This window comes from Myotis myotis, unplaced genomic scaffold (genome assembly GCF_014108235.1).
Source record: "Myotis myotis isolate mMyoMyo1 unplaced genomic scaffold, mMyoMyo1.p scaffold_m19_p_5, whole genome shotgun sequence".
Taxonomy (NCBI): Eukaryota; Metazoa; Chordata; class Mammalia; order Chiroptera; family Vespertilionidae; genus Myotis; species Myotis myotis.
Genome location: NW_023416357.1, coordinates 58,268,161 through 58,291,722, shown reverse-complemented (window position 1 = coordinate 58,291,722; position 23,562 = coordinate 58,268,161). Strand labels below are relative to the sequence as shown.

General features: G+C 35.0%; 1 protein-coding gene across 2 annotated transcripts in view; it reads left to right on the top strand.

Annotated features, from left to right (window-relative positions):
* The window catches only part of ST8SIA4 (ST8 alpha-N-acetyl-neuraminide alpha-2,8-sialyltransferase 4), a 91,819-nt gene that overhangs the window by 23,854 nt on the left and 44,403 nt on the right, over positions 1–23,562 (top strand). For both annotated transcript variants that reach the window (XR_004967443.1, XM_036308435.1), the window contains exon 4: positions 18,496–18,789. Coding sequence is in view for 1 of the 2 variants with exons in the window: in XM_036308435.1 (XP_036164328.1) it covers positions 18,496–18,789 (294 nt within the window). In the remaining variant the exon portion in view is untranslated. The remainder of the gene's footprint in view (positions 1–18,495; positions 18,790–23,562) is intronic.

The following is a 23,562-nucleotide window of genomic DNA, read 5'->3' as shown; positions in this document are numbered from 1 at the left end:
TTTTATTATATTTAATACTATACAGGAAAATTTTTATTAATATTTATTCTTTATATTTATTAATTTAATATTAAAAAATTCATGAGTATGAAAAATTAATTATATGTGTGAATGAATTAATTCACTTAGTTAACAAAATAAAATTTAAAAAGTCATCTTCAAACTAAATATGGAATTTCTTATTTCTTGTGATGTGAGGTAAGGCTCTAACTTTTTTCTTCCAACCTTGTCACTCCTTGGATAAAGAGATTTTATTTACAGTAGATAATTTTTAAAATGGACATGACAATGACTGATAAAGTATTTTAAGTTTTGAAACATTTTCTTAAAATGCTTATTCTTCTTTCTAAAACTAGAGTATTAAAAACAGATACAGTTACTCTTCTATCAGTCCAGCAAGAACTTTAAAGTCCTGTATATTCAGTACAAAGTTGCAGTGATACTGGAACTCCTGTAAAACACTTTAAAAATGTAAATTGATTAAACTTTTCTAAAAATCAAGTTGATAATTTCGAACAAGTCTTAAAAATAGTATGTTTCTCTACTCAGTATTTTCAGTTCCAAGAACCTATGCAAATGTGTATATCTGTTTAAGTAGAAAGGCATTTTATAGTGCCTGACAAGAAAGGACAAGTAAATCATCATAGACCTGGATGATTAGTCATTCTATACTTGGAAAAGAGGAATCTAAGGCACAGGGACCAGTAAGCACAAAGACAAATGGTTTCCGTGGTCTTTGGATAAAGCAGAGTTTGTGACCATTCTATTATCACATTCATAATGAGCAACAGTGTGAAAGGGGAAATGGCAAGGGATTGGGGCTTAAATAAAGAAGGATTATTACACCATGTTAAAGGATTTACATGGTATCCTGTAGTTCAAGAAAGAACCTTAGAGTTTTTTGGTTTCTTGGCTTGTTTTTGTTGAGGTTTTGTTGCTGTTGCTATAAGCCAGGGAGGAACGAATTTGGAGGTACAGAAGAATGAGCATATTTGCAGATGGAAGGACCATGTAATAAATAATCAAAGATAAGAAAGAGCAATCGAAAAGGAAACTACTAGAAGAGGCAAAATATGATAAAATCCAAGTCGGAGTATTTGGACAGAGTAAGGTGATAAACCAAGCTTATATGGTATGACTGATATTAATGTAAAATATTATAGAGATCATCCTTTCCTGACATCAAATGAGCATTGGTAAATGGGCAATTGATCGGTCCTTCCATAGATTTCAAAGTGTGGCTTCAGTTTTGGGTTTAAGGTATTTGTTATCTTTCATCTATCAAACTCATATCTGTAAGTGAACATAGGCCCAAAATATGTACTCCAAAAACAAATGCAAATGTTCCAATAACCATTGTTTCCAGTGATAGATAGCATTGCTTTGATCTTCCTTATAATTTATTAACTCCTTTGCTCTTTTATTTGCCTATTTTAGGAAGTAGAGATACAGAAATGGAGAGCAGTCTCTACATTGAGATGATCACAGTCTAGTGAAGGCGATAAAATAATGAACTAATAATGTGCAGATTGCTTTATTAGAGTTACGCAGAGAAGTAGGCACTGGTAACAAGGCACAGATGAGACTTACGGGGATGGCCAAGAATGATTTCCTGAGAGAGACAGCACGTGAGTTGGGTAATGAATGCAGAAGAGGCAAGTATAGAAAGGAAAAGAAAGAGCGTGAGACTTAGTCCACACTGGATCTATGATGTGCAAAGGGACCTGGGCCTGGGGACAAGTGGCTTTCCCAGGTCCAGACGTAGTGTCAGCATGCGGGAATAAAGGGTTGTGTGGACAAATGGAAGCAGGCTAGGTTGGAGAGGGAGGCTGGGAGACAGGTTCTTCCTTCCTAAGGGGTTGGGCTTAATTTTGCATAAGGTCTGTGAAGCCACTCAGTTTAGGAATGGCGTGACCAAATTTAAACTTCAAAAGACATCTAGGTGATAAATAAATTAGTGGAAGACAAACGTAGTAATACTAAAGAGTTTAAAAGTAAAAATAATGAATGACAAAGTAAGACAGTGACAGCGGGGATCACTTGGAAGCAAATTAGGACAACCAATGAATGATACATGAATAGTAAAATAAATGGAAAGTGGAAATGATAATGAATATGAGTATGCTTCACTTTAAAATGTAACACTTTGGGGGGGACGACAGAAAATGAAGACTCCAAATAATATTCCATTATTTGGGTTTAAGGTATTTGTTATTTTTCATCTATCAAACTCATCTGTATGTGAACATAAGCCCAAAATATGTACTCCAAAGCCAAATGCAAAGGTTTCATCTGAGTTACTTAGGATTAGGCTAACAAACTGTATTTTTCCATAGAGAGTTTTGAATGACTTTCCCGAGTGTACACAATAAGTTGGAGAAAGAAGCAACAACAGAGCTTTTTTTTCCCCTCACCTACTCAAAGTCCAACACTTTATTTTCAAATTAAGATTCAAAATACTTATCTTTTTCAATTAGAAATAACAGTCAGTGTTATGCTAGATCCACAGATTTTTAGTTTCATGTTTACTCTGAAACATGAAGACCAGTGAGATATTGTCTCAATTAGGGGACATTTCACATTTTGAGGACTTACCACGAAAGAAAGACAAAGAATGTGTAGGCTAACAAAACCAATTGAACAACAAATAAAACCACACACACACACACACACACACACACACAAATATCACAACTATCTTAGGTGATGAATGTGTTATTCTTGTTCTGGCAATCATTTACAGTATATATCCGTATACCAAAACATCATGTTGTACACTTAAACTTACCCAATATTATTTGTCAACCATATCACACTAAAACTGGGGGGAAAAACAATTTTTAAAAAATCAAAGAAATAAAAAAATAAAAAACCAAGCTGACTTTTTAGTGTTGAACAGTTTCTCCAGTTGTGGTCTATGGACCATCTATGAGAATTTCTTTCTTTTGTCACATACTTACTGTGTGTCAAAAGAATGTCTAAGTATTCTAAAGATAGCTAAGTGTGCAGGAGACTCAAGACCTTTTCTCTCTAGGGAGCTAACACCTCACCCAATCAGGTAGATGTGATTGCAAGTTTCAGCTTTTTCATTATATATTATATTCAATCTTAAGTGATTTGTTTGCTTCTCTAAACCCCAGATTCTTCATGTTTAATATGAAGAAAATAATCCCTACCTTTAATTTTAGAAATAAAATGAGATAATACATGTGAAAGGAGCTATTATAAACCCAAATATAAATTAGTTCTTAAAGAAATATAAAGTTTTCTTTTTCTGATGGCATAGGATTAATATTCATGCTAGGAAAATTGTATCTGTGACCTGGGTACACAGAAAATGTAAATATTTGCAGTTAAATGGCCATTGTTATTAAGCAGTGCGTATGCTCCCATGAAGTATAAATGAAATGATACTTATTTGAGAGTTCAGAAACCTGGATCCCCTGCTGGCATTGCTGCTAAATATAGCTGTGTGACTTTGAACAATAAGGTAAACCATTTTGGGTTTCAGTTTCCAGATATGCCAAATGCGGCAGTTGAACTAGATGGAGTCATAAATTCCTTTCTGTATCTGAAACTCCATGAACTCTATTTTCCTCTGATTCAATAGATACCTTTGGAATAAGTCCTGTCAACTTGCATTGTTGTTTAGATTGTTTTTCCTTCTGTTTGCCATGTTTTATAAATATATTTCCTCCTCATCAGTCAGCTTGTAGAAATAATATTTCCACTTCTTACTGCATCATCTGATCTGGCTGTTTGTTTCCGTGGGTCCCGGAGTACTGCCTTTTCTCGTCATGTTTGCAGGCAACTGGTAAGACTTAAAATCAGGAAAGTATAGCTTCTTAGCCAAAGAAAAATAAGGGTAATTTTTAATGATTCATACAGATTATTGAAAGGTCAGGAACTTGGAAAGTCAAGGTCTGTTCAAAGTATGTAAAGAAACAGTAAATACAAGTGCTATCACAAGGATAGAGAAGTTATTTCACATCAACATCATTTACTATGTTGTTGACATTTCTCTGGAAGATAAGACCTCCCACTTCCCATATCTACTTCACTGGCAATCTCTGAAATTCTTGGAACCACAGAAAATAATATTTTCAGTATATAATTTGACTCATGCCATTATTGGAAACTTTTTTTTAAATAATAGGAGTCAGTATGTTATTAAATATTAACAGTGATTGTCTTTTACAGGGAAACTTATAAGTGCTTTCTGTTGGAAAATTAGTTTAATTTCTGTTTTTGGTATCGATGTTTATGTATGTGTGTGTATTTTTTCATGCAGTGAACACAAATAATGCCTTTAAATTGGGAATGATGAACAAAAATAGATACAGAGACAGAGCAGCATCAAACAGACTGTCAAACTACGGCGGAAAGGCCGGGGAGGGTTGGGGGGAAGGGGTAAGAGATCAACCAAAGGACTTGTATGCATGCATATAAGCATAACCAATGGACACAAGACACTGGAGGTTAGGGGAGGCCGGGGGAAGGTCAAAGGGGGGAAAAAAAGGAGACATATGTAATACTCTTTGTAATACTTTAAGCAATAAAACAAATTTTTTTAAAAAACCTTAAATTAAAAAAAAAGAATTATAAAGTCAAAAAAATAAATTGGGAATGAAAGTAACTTTAATTTTAAAAATTATGTTAAAATCTGGAGTATGGACGAGTAGGATGCTGTACTAGGAGTTAGGAGAATTGGACTCATATTTCAATTCTGACACTATCTGAGTGATCTTAAGCATTATATTTGTTTTTTAATAAATATATAAAATTCACCTTTGTAGAGTTTTGTAGCCTGTAGTTTTGAGTATTCTCTCTTTAATGTGAGGTGTCTTGTTTATGGTGTGTGTCTGTGTGTGTTTGTGTGTGTGTCTCTCTCTCTCTGTGTGTGTATGTGTGTGTGTGTGTGTGTGTGTGTGTGTGTGAGAGAGAGAGAGAGAGAGAGAGAGAGAGAGAGAGAGAGAGAGAGAGAGAGAAACTGTGTATTTTGGATAATCAAAATCACTTGATACCGAAATATTGTACAATAATTTTTGGATTTTTTAATGTTTCAGATTTAAAGTTGGGTTCAACTCCCAGCTCTGAAGATTTGTAATCTGAAGCATTTTCCCACCTTATTTGTAAAATATGATTACTGATACTCAATTGTATGGCTATTCTTTAGGTTTGAATAACTTAAATATGTGTAGTATTTGGCATAAGGTAGGTAGTAACTATTAGCTTTCATAATGGTTAGCAAATTATATTGGACTGAACAACACAGCCTTGACACAAAAGCATAATGAGCCTATAAAGAATTGGGAGTAATATTTCTGCTGAGATTCATAAATTGTTTAGGAAAGATGTTCAACATTAGCATCCCATAATTATTTTTGAGTACTACTTTGATCTTTGACATTAAGTGTATGTCACCTAAATATAATTATTAAAAATAAAAAAATATTTATTTGAAGTTTAATAATGGAAGTGGTAGTTTCATTAATCTGTGGTTGCATTATTCAACAGATATTTCTTTCTTAAACAAACAATGAGCAAGCAGCCACTAAATGCCAAGTTCTGAAGGACCTCCCGAGGTTTTTGGGATACAAAGAAAAATTATGTGGTCTATCTCTCTTGGAATTTTCAGTCTGATGGAACAAACAGACATGTGTAAAGAAATAAGAAAATAGTACAATAGCAGTAATAATAAAGCTAGAAACAAAGTATTGCTACCAGGGAGACAGAAGAAATCCTATCTAATAATAGACAAACATGGTAATTGACTGTACCTTTGCTATGCCACCCATTTGCTAATCAGCGAGATATGCAAATTAACAGCCAACAAAGATGGTGGTTTATTTGCATACGTAGGCACTATGCGGTGGAGCAAAGACTGAAGGCGGCTCCGGCCAGAGCAGCGAAGGCTTGAAGGTGGCTCCGGCCGGAGTGAAGGCCTGAGTCCCGGGTGCTGGAGGAAAACTGGTGCCGGCAGCCAGGGGAAGGGAAGGCCTATTGCACAAATCTTTTCCTGCAACAGGCCTCTAAATTATAAAATGAAAGAATTTAAGTTTTAAGGCAGTTCCTTCTGGGAGAGGAAAAATAATTTCCTTTTGAGGACTATCATATTTTTATGCACATTCTTGCCTTTATTCTTTGTGCTTATCATCTTAGCAAAGTATAGTGTGGATGTGTTTTTCATGATGCTCTTTAGCCTCAATGATTGAGATCATTAATAAAAATCCTACCCAATTTCTTAACATGCCTTGCACTTCATTTTAATTTTTAAAATTCTCCAGGCATGATCTTCTATATGTATTTAAGGAAACTGTTAATATCTGAGAAGCTTAATTTTGTGCACTTTACATTAAAATATCTTTATCTATTCTTTAATTATCTAAGATATTCTTTAATTTCTAAGTCTTGGACAATTGTAATGTACAATAGACTTTTAAGAATATTTCAATATTTTATGTGATGTTCAACAAAAGGCAGAACATTTATCTGGATTTAGCTAGAACTGCAAGTTTCATTTTTACAAACCAAAAACTGAGTCTGTAATCCTATCTAATAATAGACAAACATGGTAATTAACCGTACTTTTGCTACCATTGCCAATGGCTGATCAGCACAATATGCAAATTAACTGCCAACAAAGATGGCGGCTAATTTACATACTGCAGGCAGGGTGGGACAACGGGAGCTGTCATCCAGGCCCCGTGTGCAACCCCAGGAGCCACCAGAAAGCCAGGCTGCAGGCAAGGCGGCCTCCCGGGACCCAGGAGTCGCCTTGCCTGTGGCCCGTGATCATGATCGGAAAGCCGGGCCACAGGCAAGGTGGCACCCCGAGACCCAGGAGCCACCTTGCCTGCCGCCCGTGATCATGATCATGATTGGAAAGCCAGGCTGCAGGCAAGGCCGCCCCCCAGGACCTAGGAGCCCATCGGCGAGGTCTGCAGGCAAAGCAGCGATCAAGCTATGAGGACAAGGGTGGAAGGAGCTACAGGAGCAGCTCTGGCTGGAGACTGAAGACTCTGGCTGGAGCGAGGAGCAAAGACTGAAGACTCCAGCCGCAGTGAAGACTGTGTCCAGAGCGAAGATGGAAGGCGGTGGCCAGAGTGAAGGTCTGGGTCCCAGGTGCCAGAGGAAAACTGGTGCTGGCAGCCAGGGGAAAGAAGGTCTATTGCACGAGTCTTCGTGCAATGGGCCTCTAGTACTTTAATAAAATAAAAGAAGGGAGGGACCCTGACAATTGAAGAATGCTAAACACTGTAGGTTTTTCCCCCCCACTTGCTATCCTTATCTACCATCTTTTCTTATGGGTAAATTTTGACTTTTGAGTGTTTTAATAGATCAGGATGTTTTTTTAAAATCAGCTTTTAGAACTTCTCTAGTTTCCTAATTTGTTCTGAATGATGATGGTTCTGCTTTCAGAAAACACTAGTCACCTAAAATAGGTATATCAGTGAAATAGTTTGTATTTCCTGCTTAATTTTAAATCCAACTTGAAGGGATGATTTAAAAAATGATTTTTGGTCTATTTTAGTTAGCACCTATGGTTAAAATGCAGCTTAACACATGTTTGTTTTCCTTAGTTCAACTCTCAAAACACATACTATATCAACTTTCTAATGGAACATCTTTAACATATTGAATAGAACTAACATTTAAAAATAAAGATTGATGTTACTGTCCAGTGAATCAGAAGATTTAATGCAGAGCTCACAAACTGACAGCCTGGGGGCCCATCCAGGTAGTAGATTTTGTTGTTGTTGTCTGGCATTGATCATCACTGTCCCATGAGAGGCTGCCCCCTTTAAATAGGGAAACAGATAAGCAAAATTACCCATTTTCCAGAGATATGTTACTCTCTGGTCCAGGGGCCTGCATGTTTTCAGACCTGCTCTAGAGCATTAGCGGTACGCCGAGAAGACTAGAGAGACCAAATACCATTGTAAATAGTTCTCATTTCTCATACACAGAATACACAGAGAAACTGTCGTTGATATTACTATGGCTACCTCTACTAATTTCATTAACTATATCAACTGTCTACAAGCAACTAGATATGACAGAATTTAATACATAGTAGAATAACTAAGTATTTTGAACACTACAGTGGAAGCAATTAACAAAGAAATCATTGCAATAGATAATAGCCTTTGAGTTTTAACAATAGTTATGACATTTTTTCAGACAAGAGGCTAGAGTGTCCTGAGGGAGGTTATTTCAGGCAAATATATTATTCTATATAATAACAGCCTAATATGCTAAGTGTCCTGTTGACCTGTTGGCCGTTCAACCAATCAAAGTATAATACGCTAATGATATACAGTGGAGGCTTGACTTACGAGTTTAATTCGTTCCAAGACCAAGCTCGTTAAGAAGCTCGTTAAGGAGCTTGTTAACTCAAATTACTCTGTCAACTCTGCAAAAAATCGGCTGAGAGACAGCTGGTATCTCAAAAAAACTCGTTAGTCGGGACACTCATAAGTCAAGGCCCCACTGTACTAAGGCTACTCAACTGCTTGCTATGATGTGCAATGACCACAAGGGGGCAGATGCTCCGACCAGTAGGTTAGCTTGCTGCTGGGTTCTGGCCAATCAGGACTGAGCGAGATGGGCTGGACACGCCTGGAGCCCTCCTACGGTCCCTCCCTGGCTGGCCAACCTTCTGCGTCTCTCCTCAGCCCCGATTGTACACTAGTGGGGTCCGTTGGCCTGGCCTGTGCCCTCTTACAATCCAGGACTCCTCGGGGGATGTCAGAGAGCTGGTTTTGGCCCTATCCTGCAGGCCAGGCTGAGGGACCGCAATCGTGCACAAATTTGTGCACTGGGCCTCTAGTCATAAATAAAGGGACACAGATAAGTATGTGGAGTAGTCTGATGTCATTCATATGTAACATAAGTAATGGGGGTTGTATAGAGAAAATTCTGGAAAGTAAGGGTAGGGACAAGTTATAAAGCTGTGAACTGACATCACTGAAGATTTTTGGTTAGGACAGTAACATTATCAAATGTCCATTTTAATAAGATAATACCATCCTTGAAACAGAATGAAAATGTTGGAGTACTTGTATTAAAGAACTGGTTAGAGCAATATTTTCCAATATGTATAATAAAGATGCATAGTAAGATTATGTGCAAGAAAAATTATGTGCAAGAAATCTTTCATTTTCTATTTAATCCATTCTGTTCTTTATCATTTATTAAAAATTGCTGATAAATGACCCCAACTTTAATTAATGCCACCTATGGGTTTAGCTAATAGTTTGAAAAATAATTAAGAAATTATTATAATGATAGTTCAAAGAAATATGGTGGTGCCTATCAATAGAAATAAAGAATATATTCAGGATAAATATCAATATCAATTTGGATAAATATTCTAAGAAGAATTTTTAGCACTTTGTAATAAATCCAATATGGAAGATTAAATAATTATAGATATCAAGACCTTTCAACCAAGTCCAAAATGTGACTTTCTACTAAAAGATGGTATAAGAAAGATCCACTTAGAATAAATATGATGTAATGAATGTGAAGTTGCCTTGGCCTACCTTATGATAACAAAAAATAAAGCATTTATTTTATCCATGATATGATACTTTTCTGAATGCTTGATTGGTATCAGAATGCCTAAGTCTTCTGGGCATTAAACTTACTGTCTTTCCAGAACCAAGTGTCAAATAAATCATATGTACTAAGTTAGAAGTCATTTCTCTACCTTAGATAGTATTTTTTAAAAGGTAAAAGAAATATATTTATAATTTGACAAATAAGAAAATTAAATGTCAAGGCAATGGTACTGTGTGACCTGTTTTCTGGGTAATCACTAAAAGTTAGAAAACTCAGATGTTTCCTGCAAACAATGTGATGACCCCGTTGTACATAGTTTATTAACTCCAGAAATTGGCAGAGAGAAAAAGTTATGGTTTCTCTGCCATGGTCTTCTGGCATGGATGATTAAAGTATCAGCCATATTATTTCAGGAATTTTATTTTATTTTTTTTATTGCACATCAATTTTTAAGAACATAAACCCATGCTGATTCAGTTTTTCCCTCTATAAAACAGTAACCACTAACTAATCAGTAACTACCCAGAAACCACTGATCAATGGAGTAGTCTAGTTCCCTGATTATGACAAGAGAGCCTAAAAAATACATTCTTTCTTGGTTTCCTACCATCTTGCCTTACATATCCCAGTCATGGATTTTGCCAAGACTATGAATAAGAAATTTCTCAACAACAGTCAGAAATGACCCTTCACACCCTTCATAAAAATTAAAATTATCCTACTTATTTAATTATAAAGGAAGGATTAAGAGGGTATGCTTAGTATTCATTCTATATGCTATTTCAAGGAACATGACATTTATAATAATTCATAATTTATTTTTTTGAAAAGTAAAACAATCACATGCGATTTCTTAATTATAATAAAGGATAAAATGCATAGCTCATATTTAAATTACTTTGAAAATCCATGTAGTATAACAATATGTTTTTCACAATGCTCATGAAGTGTATGAACTTTTATAAATATATTGTGAAGTTCCAGATAGAGAACAGCAGTTAAAGCTTTTACCATAAAAATCACTTAGTGCACACAACCACACACTGATATCTAGAGGCTATGAGACCTAATTTTTAATGGAGAGAAATATATTTGCAACTTGTTATCCTTCTGATGTCTTATTTTTTCCTCTTGTGCTTCTCCTGTTATTCCTTTTACCCCTCCTCTATTTCTTATTTTCTTGAAAAATATGTGATGACTTGTAAGTCGTCACAGCACTCAAAATTAATTGGGACCAAAGGAAAAGAATAATAAATGCTAAGTTTGAGCTTGATTAAAAATGTGGACTCATACCCTACCTTGTTTGGCTCAGTGGATAGAGCATCAGCCCTCAGACTGAAGGGTCTGGGGTTTAATTCTGGTCAAGGATACGTAACTCGGTCGCAGACTCCATCCATCCCTGACCCATGTTGGGGGCTCATGCAGGAGGCAACCAATTGATGTGTCTCTCTCAAATCAACCAATATATGTGTCTCTCTCACATTGATGTTTCTCTGTCTCTCCCCTTCCATTCTCTCTAAAAATCAATAGAAAAATATCCTTGGGTAAAGAGTAACAAAAAAATGTGGACTCAATGGAAAACTGACTACTAGTATAACCACCTTCCCTGATTTCCCCAACTCTTGCCTTTTCATATGCTAGAGTTAATCATGAGAGTCTAAGGCAGAGGCCTATGGAGAAAAATTTGTATCTTTAGCTAAATTCTTGGAATAATTATTCACTTTTAGGCCTTACTTTTAATCCATTGCTTTATATCCGAGGAGATGCTTGTATTTTTATATCACATTTAAATTCATTGAAGTCACTAATAGCCCCCCAAGTACTCTCTTAATATTTTGAGATAGTTTCAGTATCTTCTCATTATGTTAAGATCTGAGTTTCAATACTAAAGCATCTTTGCCCTTTCAGCAATACCACTTGCTCATATGTAGTTTTTCATAATGGGCACTTCTTATAAGAAATAAATCTCCAAAGACAGAGAGAAAATAAGAAAAATAAAAATGTATTTATTTCTAAATTAAACTCAATCGGTAGACTTTACTTCATATTCTCACCTAAGACAAGTTCCTTCTTTTAGGGAAGAGAATATAGTCTAATAATTTTGCTGTAGAATTTTTATTTGAATTCATGAGTGATTATGGGAGAGTGAGGAAGGATTGAACCTCTATCTTAGCCAACTAGACTTTCACACCAGACTTGTGAATCAATGAAATCAATGAGATGATAAAAGCCACTGCTATATCACATTCAAATGCAACTGAATTTGTGACCGAATTCTCTAAATTTGTTCTTTGGTCTAGTTCTTACTTTTCATTCACAGGGATTAGCTGGTGCACAATACCTAAGAGCTTAAAACCTACCTCTACTACTTACAAGCTATGTCAACTTTTACAATTTAACACAACTCAGTTTCTGTCTCATGGGATCATTATGAGAGTTGCATATATCACATACAAAAGAAATAAAACAGTTTCTGTTTTATCATATTAAAAGATCTTTGCTACCTTATATGTAAACTATTTCAAAGTTCTAATTGTGGAGCCTAATTTCCTTGCATACATGTCATATTCTTCTTTTATTGGGGTGATACTGGTTAACAAAATTATACAGGTACACAATTCTACACCATATCATCTGTACACTGTATTGTGTGTTCATCACAACAAATCATTCTTCTTAAGTATACTAGGCCAAATTTATGAGCTCCTAAAGTTTTCACATTGCCTATTATATCAGATTTATTCAAGATGTTATGAAATCAACCATCAAATCAACCATTCTAACCCTAGTTAGTTTCAGGGGTGCCTAAATTCCAAAAATAAATGGTTTATTAAATGTCCTATAAATAATCTTTCTTTCCACACTGTTGCTCAGTAAGTTCTTCCTATTTGACATGCTCTTTAAATTGTTTGATTGCTTTTCTTTTCTTTTCTTTTTTTTTAAAAATATATTTTATTGATTTTTTACAGAGAGGAAGGGAGAGAGATAGAGAGTTAGAAACATCGATGAGAGAGAAACATCGATCAGCTGCCTCCTGCACATCTCCTACTGGGGATGTGCCCGCAACCCAGGTACATGCCCTTGACCGGAATCAAACCTGGGACCTTTCAGTCCGCAGGCCGACACTCTATCCACTGAGCCAAACCGGTTTCAGCTGATTGCTTTTCTTTTGACTCTCACAATAGGTCGTAAGAGGAAAGAACATGTAAAAATGATAAACATTAGCTAATATTTATTACTAACTCTAAGCAGTCAATTCTGAGGATATTTAGATATTTTGTTCCTTTTCCTCCCATTATCATTCCGATCAGTGTTAATAGATTCAATTATAGAAAAAGTTTGATCTCAGAGAGGTTATATAACACCTAGTATACGTGAGGTCACATAGATTGGAATGTGAAGACCAATGCCCACATAGGTACAAATTAAAAGATGGCTGAGGGCAGAAACTAAGCTAAATACCTGTTATTCCTTAAAGTAAGCCAAATTTGGATATTTTTAAATGCATATTTAACATTTTATTTGATTACGCATAATATACCCATTTCTTGGCATCCCTTCCCCTTCAGCCCTCCAAAAAACTGTTATTAAATAATATGTGTGCAGTTGTAGCAGATTTGCCCAGTGATTCCATTTTGGTTTTGACTGAAATGTGGGAATGGCATAGTCTAACATATTCCTGAGTATTCAGATCTTTATATTTTAGAATGAGCTTGATTTTTTTTTCATTCTGTGATTTTCCTAGAAATAATATGACACTGTTCTTCCCAATCTTGCCAGTAATGTAAACAAATCTGGATTTGTGAAAAAGTTCCTTTCCTGTTTAGTCAGTTGTTTTCATGAAATGTGTCATTAGTATTTATTTCTGTCAAGCTTAGGATTTTATTGATATTTTACCATCAAACATAAAGTGTGATGTGAACATTTTTGTGTTCCCCAACCATACTGAAAATGCAAATCTTCAACATAACATTTCATCTCTATTTCTTACAGTGTGTAAGAAATAGCATGCCAATTCCCTTCATATTTCAAAATGACCTAAATTAGATAGTTAACCCTTTTCCCAACATTTTGAAAAATTTTCCTCAAGAGATCTGAAGTATAAATATTATTTTGCATATTTAATATACTTAAGGCCCCTTGTTTAATAACTGCTCAGGATTTGGGGAGTGTTTATGGCTGAGTTGTTTTATATAATATGCTTAAATCCTGGGAGTCTGAGACTGGAACCTGAAACTAAATGGTAAAGTACTCTTTCTCCTACAGGAAATTGGGGTGAATGATGAACATATAAACATTTCCTCTGACTCTGAAAGAAATCACATGTGTAAGTTATGTCATTTAAAACTTCCGTCCTGGAGTGATTCTAAAGTAGCTGTGCTTGTTCTTTTATATATACTATGGCCTAGGACAGTGGTTCTCAACCTGTGGGTTGCGACCCCTTTGGCAGTCGAATGACCCTTTCACAGGGGTTCGCCTAAGACCATCCTGCATATCAGATATTTACATTATGATTCATAAAAGTAGCAACATTACAGTTAGGAAGTAGCAACGAAAATAATTTTATGGTTGGTCACAACATGAGGAACTGAATTTAAAGGGCCAGACGGTTGAGAACCACTGGCCTAGGACATATTTCTTAACCACTTTGACCTTAGTTTCTCGTCTTCAAAGTGGAGTTAATACTACTTACCTCAAAGTGTTGGGAAAAGTGTTGGTTTCAAGTCAATTGGGGGCCTAATACCCTCACCTTAAGAAAGTCAGAAAGACTGATAGATTGCACGTTTCACCATCTCCTACCAATTTTGAGAGGGTAACCACAAAACCTAAAACACCCAGGTAACAGAGAGTGTTTATTCTCTTGGTTCTTCAAGCTCAAAAGTAAGAGGAGAGTAGATAGGAACCATAAGCTTCCTCTGGGAGCAGAAAAGAGAAGAGGCTATCTCCCTTTCCTGGTTGGTTGACAAATGTGGTTCCATTGGTAACAATGGTTTGGGCTAAGGGATTTTAATGCTAGTACAGAGAAACACACAGTGGAGTTGGTGTTGGTCAAAAGAGACATTAACTAGTAGTGAGGAAGAATATAATTTATTCTGCAGTACACTCAGTTTTGTTTTCTTCTCACTTAATCTATGTTATATGTGTAAAGAAGTAATTAACAGCCTTCCATATCACAGTGCATGCTGTTTTACCTCAGTATTGGGGATGACTAGTCCTGTAGGTAGCACAAATGTATAAGATGCACCATGGAATGATTAAAGACGTGGCTAAATCAATGAGAATTATCTTACTGATATTACTAATAATAGCCAAAAATATTGTATTTTGGCCAGGTTATATCATTGTAAAAAATTACTATCAAATAGTAAGATAGCTGGAAGAGTTCTGAACATATGGTGCAGTATTTTCAGAATGAACTCTCAAGAGAACTGTTGAGCTATTGAGAAAAGAACTTCTCAGTTGCTTAGACTGCTGAACTATAACATAAGGAGAATTCAGGGAATATCAATAAATCTAAGAAATCTAGGGAATTCTGTGATCTTGAGTTATTATACATGAAATAAGCATTTCTTTCCTTAAAAATTAAATGAATTAAAATGAACGTTAAAAATTACATAGCCTTGAAATAAACAAAAGTACCTTCAATTCTGCATAGAAGGAATGTTGAAAGGCAATCACATCTAGAGTGAGATCATAGAAGAAATTTCAGAGGTCTAAATTACAAGAGGACCTAGCTGCATTTCTTCAGGATTTTCAGCAATGATGGTAAATAAATAGAAAATTAGGCAGCTTAGACTAAACAGGGAGTTTGGATAATGTGTATATATCTTCAGGTTTTTAATATGTCTAAAACTAGTTGGACAGTTAAAATTTAATTTGGCTAAAGAAATAGAGCTTAAATATATTAAATATTCTTATGCACTTAGTACTTTTGACTCACAAAATCCATCATTTATAAGTTGTCCACTCTTCAATTTTATGAGATTAAGAATAACATCTAAAATAATGTGTTACTTCATAAATGCTTGCCACACATTCTGGATACTTTTGAATATTGTGATCCCTAAGATTTAAAGAAAGGAAGATGAAGTAGATGTGATTGGAAATCTATTCATAATCTTGCTCAATCAGCAGTATTGCTACTAGTATCGCTATGTGGTTCGCAACAAGCCTGCTGAATTGCTGGAGTACAACACAGCTGGTTGCTTATTCTGGCTTGCTTAATGTTTGCCCTGATTATGTAGCGTTCAGCTAAATATATGACTAAATATCTGACTCAACCACAGAGTAGTTAATTTACTGGCCACATGTGAGCATGATGTTAATCTTTCCTTCCAATGAAAAATTAGACATAGTCTCCCCAAGGAAAATGAACCTGTCGAACTCCCGGAGCCAGCATAGATTGTATTTTACTATGTGTCCTTCTGTCATGCTATTTCCGTCCCTCGCAAAGCTTGGTTGGGCTGTGCTTAAGACATAAAAACTTTACAATAAAACTCATGTGGATTAATTACTCTTTGATCTCTTTGTTCCCTTTTGTTAGCACCACAGTCATTTAACATTCCTTGATTGCATTAACTATGTTGTTTTGTTTCCTGGATCAACCCTATTCTCCAGAAATGTTCTTCTGTTAGTTTCCTTTGCTTCCAAGGTGGAAAGTACCTGATTTTCAATATCCAACTTTATGGGTGAATGTCTTTCTAGCTCTGAAATTATACCTGGCCAGATAATCATGTTTCAGAAACATGCTGAGCCAATCCTTAAAAAGTGGGTGTTAGAAAACTTGGGGGTGGAATAGCTTTTAAATATGTGATAAGAAAAAGTAATGAAAAGCATAAAGTAATTAAGTGATTTTTTTCCCCTGAGAATGTTATTTTTGTTCTTTTAAACTGGGCTGGCTTGGATAATTTTTATAAGTGTAGAGAAAGTGAAGTATAGGTATTGTTTTTCTATAGGGGGAATCCTCTGAAAAGAATTGCTGAGGAATTGTTGTAGCAGAAAGATATATTTGATGCTATCTTTCCTGACAGGAACATGTTAACTGTGATATTAACAAGCATTGCCTATTTTTTATCTATGGAAGTAGAAGTGTCTGTAATAAAGATAATAAGAACACATTTTCCCCCACAGTATCTAAATTCATCTTATAATCTGCTTGCTTAGAATTTTAGATTATTTTTAAAGCTGGTATGGAGTACATTTTAGGACCTCAAACTTCACCATGTCCTCAGTCTTCCATGAGTTCCATTGTAAGATGCTCACTTTGGTTTCTCCTCACATGTAGCTGTTCTTTTCCAGGGCAATCCCATCCATAACATTCTGACTGTGGTGGGGATGAATAGTGTCTAATATCAAATAGTGCATGGATCATGGATAGAGACAAAAATACCCTCTCATAATATAGTGGGTGTATTTAAATATGCATAACTTGAAAATATTATTTCTAAATAATATGACGTATCAATTTTTATTTGTTTTATCTCAGTAGCTCATCTTTGATAACAGACTTTGCTTAATTGTGTAAGATGAAAGATATCTGTTGTGATAGCTAAGTGTTTTTAGAGATCTAAGAAGTAATAATGCATATTAATTAAAAGAGATAAGAAAGGATACATAAGCCAGTATTTTTAATGGCAGAGCACACACTTTACTTTTTAATTAAATTTATCTGGCTTAAGAATATAATGAATATGGCTAAATGCATAAGGAAGAGAAATGTGAGAAATTTTCATAATGCAGTCAAATCTGTAAAATACAGAAAGAAGAAATCATTCTATTTTTCCTTCCCTTGAAAGGCTGATATGAGGAGAGAAAAAGAAAAGAAGGAGAATTCTGTGTGTCTGTGTCTATGGGTGTGTGTGTATGCTTGTGTGTGTTTTCATGAAGGTGTACATTGAATAGATTCAAATTATTTTTTTTCCAAATTAGCAAAATCTTGTTTGCTAAAAATCTAATTTTTCACTAATCAAAGGTAATTAAAATTTACCTTTCCTAGGAGGTAAAGTACTTTAAAATAAAAGACTGTTTTCAAGTAGTCAAAGATCTATGTCACAGAATCAAAATATCATCACAAATTGGCTGAATGCCAAGTTCAAGGTACTTTCCTAAACTTGTAATACAAGAGTGAAATCAGCATACAAGAACAGAACCAGGCGCAGGCACTTTGCAATATCCTGGAACTTCAGATGTGAGAACAGGTCAGCCAATTCTGACCTCCCCGACAGTGGGCAAGTCTCCTGTTAACAGGGAAAACAAGCATTTTGAGTATGTCCTCAGAGAAACAGAAAGGTATTTGTCTCTATAGCAGGGCTTTTCTGCATTATTTAACATCTCAAAAATGCATATTAAATATGATTACTCCATTTCTCTTACCTTTGTTTCCCATTTAGGCCCCTAGAAGGCAATTATAGACATGTTTATGAAAAATGCTATAAGGAATTACAGTTTTCCCTTAACCTTAGAATACAGAAAAGCCATCGTCACTTACTTATGTTTATAAAGTTGTTGACATGACTTAAGCTTGAGGAGTGGTGCAGATTGGGAGATCAGGTTTTACTTACTTATAGAACAGCATGTGGTTAGGTTTCCCACCTGCATGGCGACAGCCAAACTTACCATCATAAATTCACCTATTAGGAATTCACATTGTATGATTTTATGGCGATTACAGCAAAGAGTATTCTTAGACAGCAGGTTGAATTCATGTAAGTGACAATTTGAGCCCTACCCTAGGAGTGCACATCTTTATTGCAGAAAATTCCTGATGCGTGGTGATTTATTGAAAATGTAATTTTCCCAGATTTTTTTTTCCTACCTGGTTAAAATAAAAACTATGCTCGTATCTCATTCTTCTTTTCAAGCATATCATTTTAGAAGTAAATGTTTCATATTTATTTCTCACTTTTCCATTAATTTTTCCCTCTTCAGGTGTAATTTAGCCCCTGTGGTGGAGTTTGCTGCAGATGTGGGAACTAAATCAGATTTTATTACCATGAATCCATCAGTTGTGCAAAGAGCATTTGGAGGCTTTCGGAATGAGAGTGACAGAGAAAAATTTGTGCACAGACTTTCCATGCTGAATGACAGTGTCCTTTGGATCCCTGCTTTCATGGTCAAAGGAGGAGAGAAGCACGTGGAGTGGGTTAATGCATTAATCCTTAAGAATAAACTGAAAGTGCGAACTGCCTATCCATCATTGAGACTTATTCATGCTGTCAGAGGGTAAGTGTCTGGAAAGGACCAGTCTGTCCTTGGCACAATGGAACACATAACTAAACCTTTTCCCTCGGCAGGGAGGAGCCTCCACAAACTCTCCCAGGGGGTATATGTTTTCATTATTGATAATGGCTACTCTATTCACCAACTTGACTTTTATTTATGTGCTATAATATTTAGTTTATTCTTTTTCTTGAAAAGGCAAATATTTGAACTTGGCACTTACATATGTCTGCTCATGAACAAACTACTGATTTTTATACTTTTCTGTGTTAAAGAATAGTGAGCATTCTTAGTAAAATTGATAAAACTTGGGTAATAAAACAATGGAAGTGCTAAGTGACTAGTGGTGATATTGTTGAAGCATACATGTTAAATGTATTTAAGGATCAGTTAAGACCCATTTGTAGCTAGGAGGCCTATTGGAGATAGAGAAACTGGCTGAAATAATATTCCTTAATGTTTCCCCCCAAAAGTTACAGATTCTATTTTTATGAATTAAGTTAACATTTCCCTTTTATTTATTAACTCAAATGCAGAAGAAAAACCTAAGAAATAGACTCTTGTTTAAAAGTGGCAAATCACCAAAAGGCCAAATTCAGTCTTGTATATGTGTGTCTGTGTGATATATATAACACAAAGATAAGCAATAATGTGTATTTATTGAACTTTTACTGAGTGTCAGGTGCTGTAGATACAAAAATAAAACAGTACTTACCACTGCTTTAAGGAACGCTGGGCTGATGGTGGAATCAGAGGCATGCACAGTTGACTAGGACATAAACAAATGTTAAGGAGGTATGTTGTCAAGAGTGTAGAATTTGTCCCTCAGATTAACAAATAAGTCTTAAAAGTCGGACACTTGAACTAGACCTTAAAAATAGAATAACAATTGTCGGAAGAGAAAAAGAGACAACCAAACAAAGAAATGCTATGGCATCACTAGAGCAAACTGAGGCAGGAAATGATTAAGTACACAGTACACTTGTGGGGTATTGTGGAGCATTGTACTACAGAGTTGGAAAAATTACTTGTGTTCTGGTTGGGAAGAGAATCAATTTTATCCTGCATTAAGCACAGTTAGCTGTGTGCATTTAGGAGAGTAAATCTTGTAACTTCAGACTCTGCATTGGCAAGAAGAGGTGCTAGAGGAATGAAAACCAATTAGGCTTTTTGACTAATTGAACCATAAATTGATAAAAATGTAGGGCAGAATCAGTGGAGATGGAAAGGAAGGGCAAGTCAGGGGACCAACTGAATACAGTGGATAGAAGTCCTAAAAGAAAGTGGTTAACAACCCCAGAGTTAAAAATAGTTTTCTCCATCTACTATACGTGGGCCTGGGCTAGTATTTTCCTTTTGTTTTGTTACTGAGATACTCCCCTCAAAGATTTACCATTTCCTTGTTCTGTCTGAAGAGAGTTTCTTGGATTGTATTATTCTGTGAACAATTGCATTCTTATATTGGATCATGTTTATTCAACACTTTCTCTTGATGTTTGACACAAAGTTTCAACAAAATGAGATAAAAATATGCCCATTTGGAGGAAAAGTGTTTTTTACGTTACAAAGATTTCTGTTAATTACAATTTGAAGAAAACAATTTTCTTTTTATATAATGTGTTCTTAACAGAAGACTGAATAATGCATTGTGCTAAGACTATATACTATTCTTCGAGATGTCAATGTCGAGTATCATTTGATTCAGAGAAAAACTTAAAATATGCTGCTTTACGCATGCACACGCTCTGACACATACAGTCACCACTCATTAAGATTCAAAAACAAATGTTTTGAAGTACTTCCTGAGTATATGAAACTAATTAGAAAATCCATTACTCTGAATTAGTAATTTTTAATAGACTATTTTTACAGTATTTTTAGGTTCACAGCAAAAGCAAGAGAAGGTTACAAAGATTCCCCATATATCCCATGCCTCCCTCTCCAAACACACATAGCTTCCCTCATTATCAACATCTCTCACAGTTATACATTTGTTAAAATTGATGAATTTTCATTGAAAGTTATTATCACCCAATGTCCATAGTTTACACTGCAGTTCACTCCTAGTTTGCACATTCTGTGGGCTTTGGCAGATGTATAATGACATGTCGCCATCAATAGAGTATCACAAAACAGTAGTTTCACTGCCCTAAACAATCCTCTCCGCTCAGCCTATTCACCCCTTCTTCACCATTAATATATGGCAAGCACTGATCTTTTTGTTGTCTCCATAGTTTAGCCTTTTCTAGAATGTTATATATTGGAATCAGATAGTATGTTGCCCTTTTATATTGGCTTCTTTTACTTAAAATTTGCTTTAAAGATTTCTCCTTTGTCTTTGCATGGCTTGAAAGCTCATTTCCTTTTAGGGGGGAATAATATTCCATTATCTGGATGTACCAATTTATATATTCACTCATCTGTTGATTCCAAGTTTTGGCCATCATGGATAAAGCTTCTGTAAGCATCTGTATGCAGATTTTTGGGTAGACATAGTTTTCTAGTCATTTGGATAAATGGCAAGGTATGATTGCTGGATCTTATAATAAAAGTATGTTTAGTTTTGTAAGAAATTTCCAAACTGTCTTCCAAAGTGTCTGTACCATTTTTACATTCCCACCAATAATGAATGTGAATTCCTGTAGCTCCACATCCTCACTGGTATTTTGTTTTCCCAGTGTTCTGGATTTTGGCTATTCTAATAGAAATATAGTGATATTTTGTAGTTATTTTAATTTGCATTTCTCTTATGACATATGATATCCAGTGTCTTTTAATGTGCTTATTTGCCATCTATATCTTTTCTTTAGTGAGATGTCTTTTAAGGTCTTTGACCCATTTCTTAGTCAAGTTGTTAGTTTTCTTGTTGAGTTGTATATATTTAGGATAACTGTTCTTTATCAGATATATATTTTGGACATATTTTCTCCTGGTCTGTGACTTGTCTTCTTATTCTCATGACATTGCCTTTTGTAGAATATTATTTATTATTTTTAATGAAATCTAGGTTATCATTTATTTCTTTTATAGATCATGACTTTTGGTATTATATCTGAAAAGTCCTTGCCAAACACAAAGTTATGTAGATTTTCTTCTATGAGTTATCTTCTAAGAGTTTTATAATTTTGCATTTTACATTTATATCTGTAGTCTATTTTCAGTTAAATTTTGTGAAAGACGTAAGGTCTGTTTGTAGATTCATAGTTTTGTATGACGATGTCCTGTAGTTTCAACGCCATTTTGTTGAAAATAGTGTTTTTACTCCATTATATTAACTTTGCTTCTTTGTCAAACATTAATTGACTATATTTGTGTGGGTCTGTTTCTGGGCTCTTTACCTATTTTGTTGATCTGTTTGTATATTTTTCACCAACACCTAGTAGTCCTGATTACTGTAGCTATATAGGAATTCTTGAAGTCAGGTAGTGTCTGCTGACTTTTTCTTATTCATCAATATCCTGTTGACTATTATGGGCTTTTTGCCTTTCTGTAGAATCTTTGGGATTAGTAACTTTGTTCTTTAGATTTTGGTTTATATTTCTCAGTTTACCACCAGTAACAAAACACAAAATAAGAAGCATGGTTCAAATAGGGCATTTTCAATTAATTAGAGTCCAGGTAGGATTATGTATTTATTAGCAACAATGAATTCATATGGACTTTTTACAGATATGTTAAACTTTTAATAATTAGTTCATCAGACTCTCCTTTTACGTTTTGTACACGTTTCTTCCTTATCTTTATAAATATAAACTACCTCACTGATTTCTAAGCATTTTATTTCAAAGAGCAAGACCAAACTTCTGACTGCTGGTGGTGATATTAATGGTATGCTTTCTTTTTATTACTGTGCTTTAGGTGTTTTTGACAAGACTTATCTTGAATTCTCCAGAAACGACTTATCTTGCTACTTTCCTGGTCATGTATCTAATTACACATTCCCCCTGAAATGTCAAGTGATTGAGTTCTAAACTGTAGCCCAGGATATAAAAAGTAGCTATAGAGATGCCTTTCACATTTCAAATATTTTGGAAATTCATACACAGGGTGTATGTGAAAGGTGATTTCACTTATAGAATTAATAACACATTAGTGCATGTAATGTTGCATTTTGTCATAATGTTTGTAGTCTGTGCAGCTACTAAAACGCCGAAAGAAAATAAGGAAGTACTGAAACAAGAGTCACAGGATAACAAAACAAGAGCAAAATTCCCAAAGTTCTGTTCTTTATGTATCTGTTTTTCATCTCTCTGAAATGGCGTGGTTAATACAATGCAGTAAAATAGTTGAGAGAGTTTCATATCCTCTGCCGATCACTGGAGTTTGTTGTCTCTCATGAAAGGTTTAGCGTACTCTACATACATTTTAAGGTGCATATAATCACCATGTTGAAAAAGCCTTTCCACGTACTGCAGCTACAAGTAGAAAGTTTAAGCTGTTTGGAAAGCAAAGTTTCTTGAACAGAATGGGAATCATTTAAGTAGTTTTCATTTTGTCAAGCTTCATTATTTAAACTTTTTCCTCTCTGAAAATTATGATGGCTTACTAATTTTAAACATCCATTCATTTGCAGGGTTTTTTGAAAAAGCTCTATCAATCTTAAAACTCAAAGAGATTCTTACATGATATTTTAATATATGGCCATTCTTCCCAAGCCATATTAAGTGAAGCTGGAGGAAAAAATATAGATATAGTCTAAGTTTTAAAACAGTCAACATAAGGAAAGGGTAATTTAATAGGGACAAATAAAAGATATAATTTCAGCCCTAGCTGGTT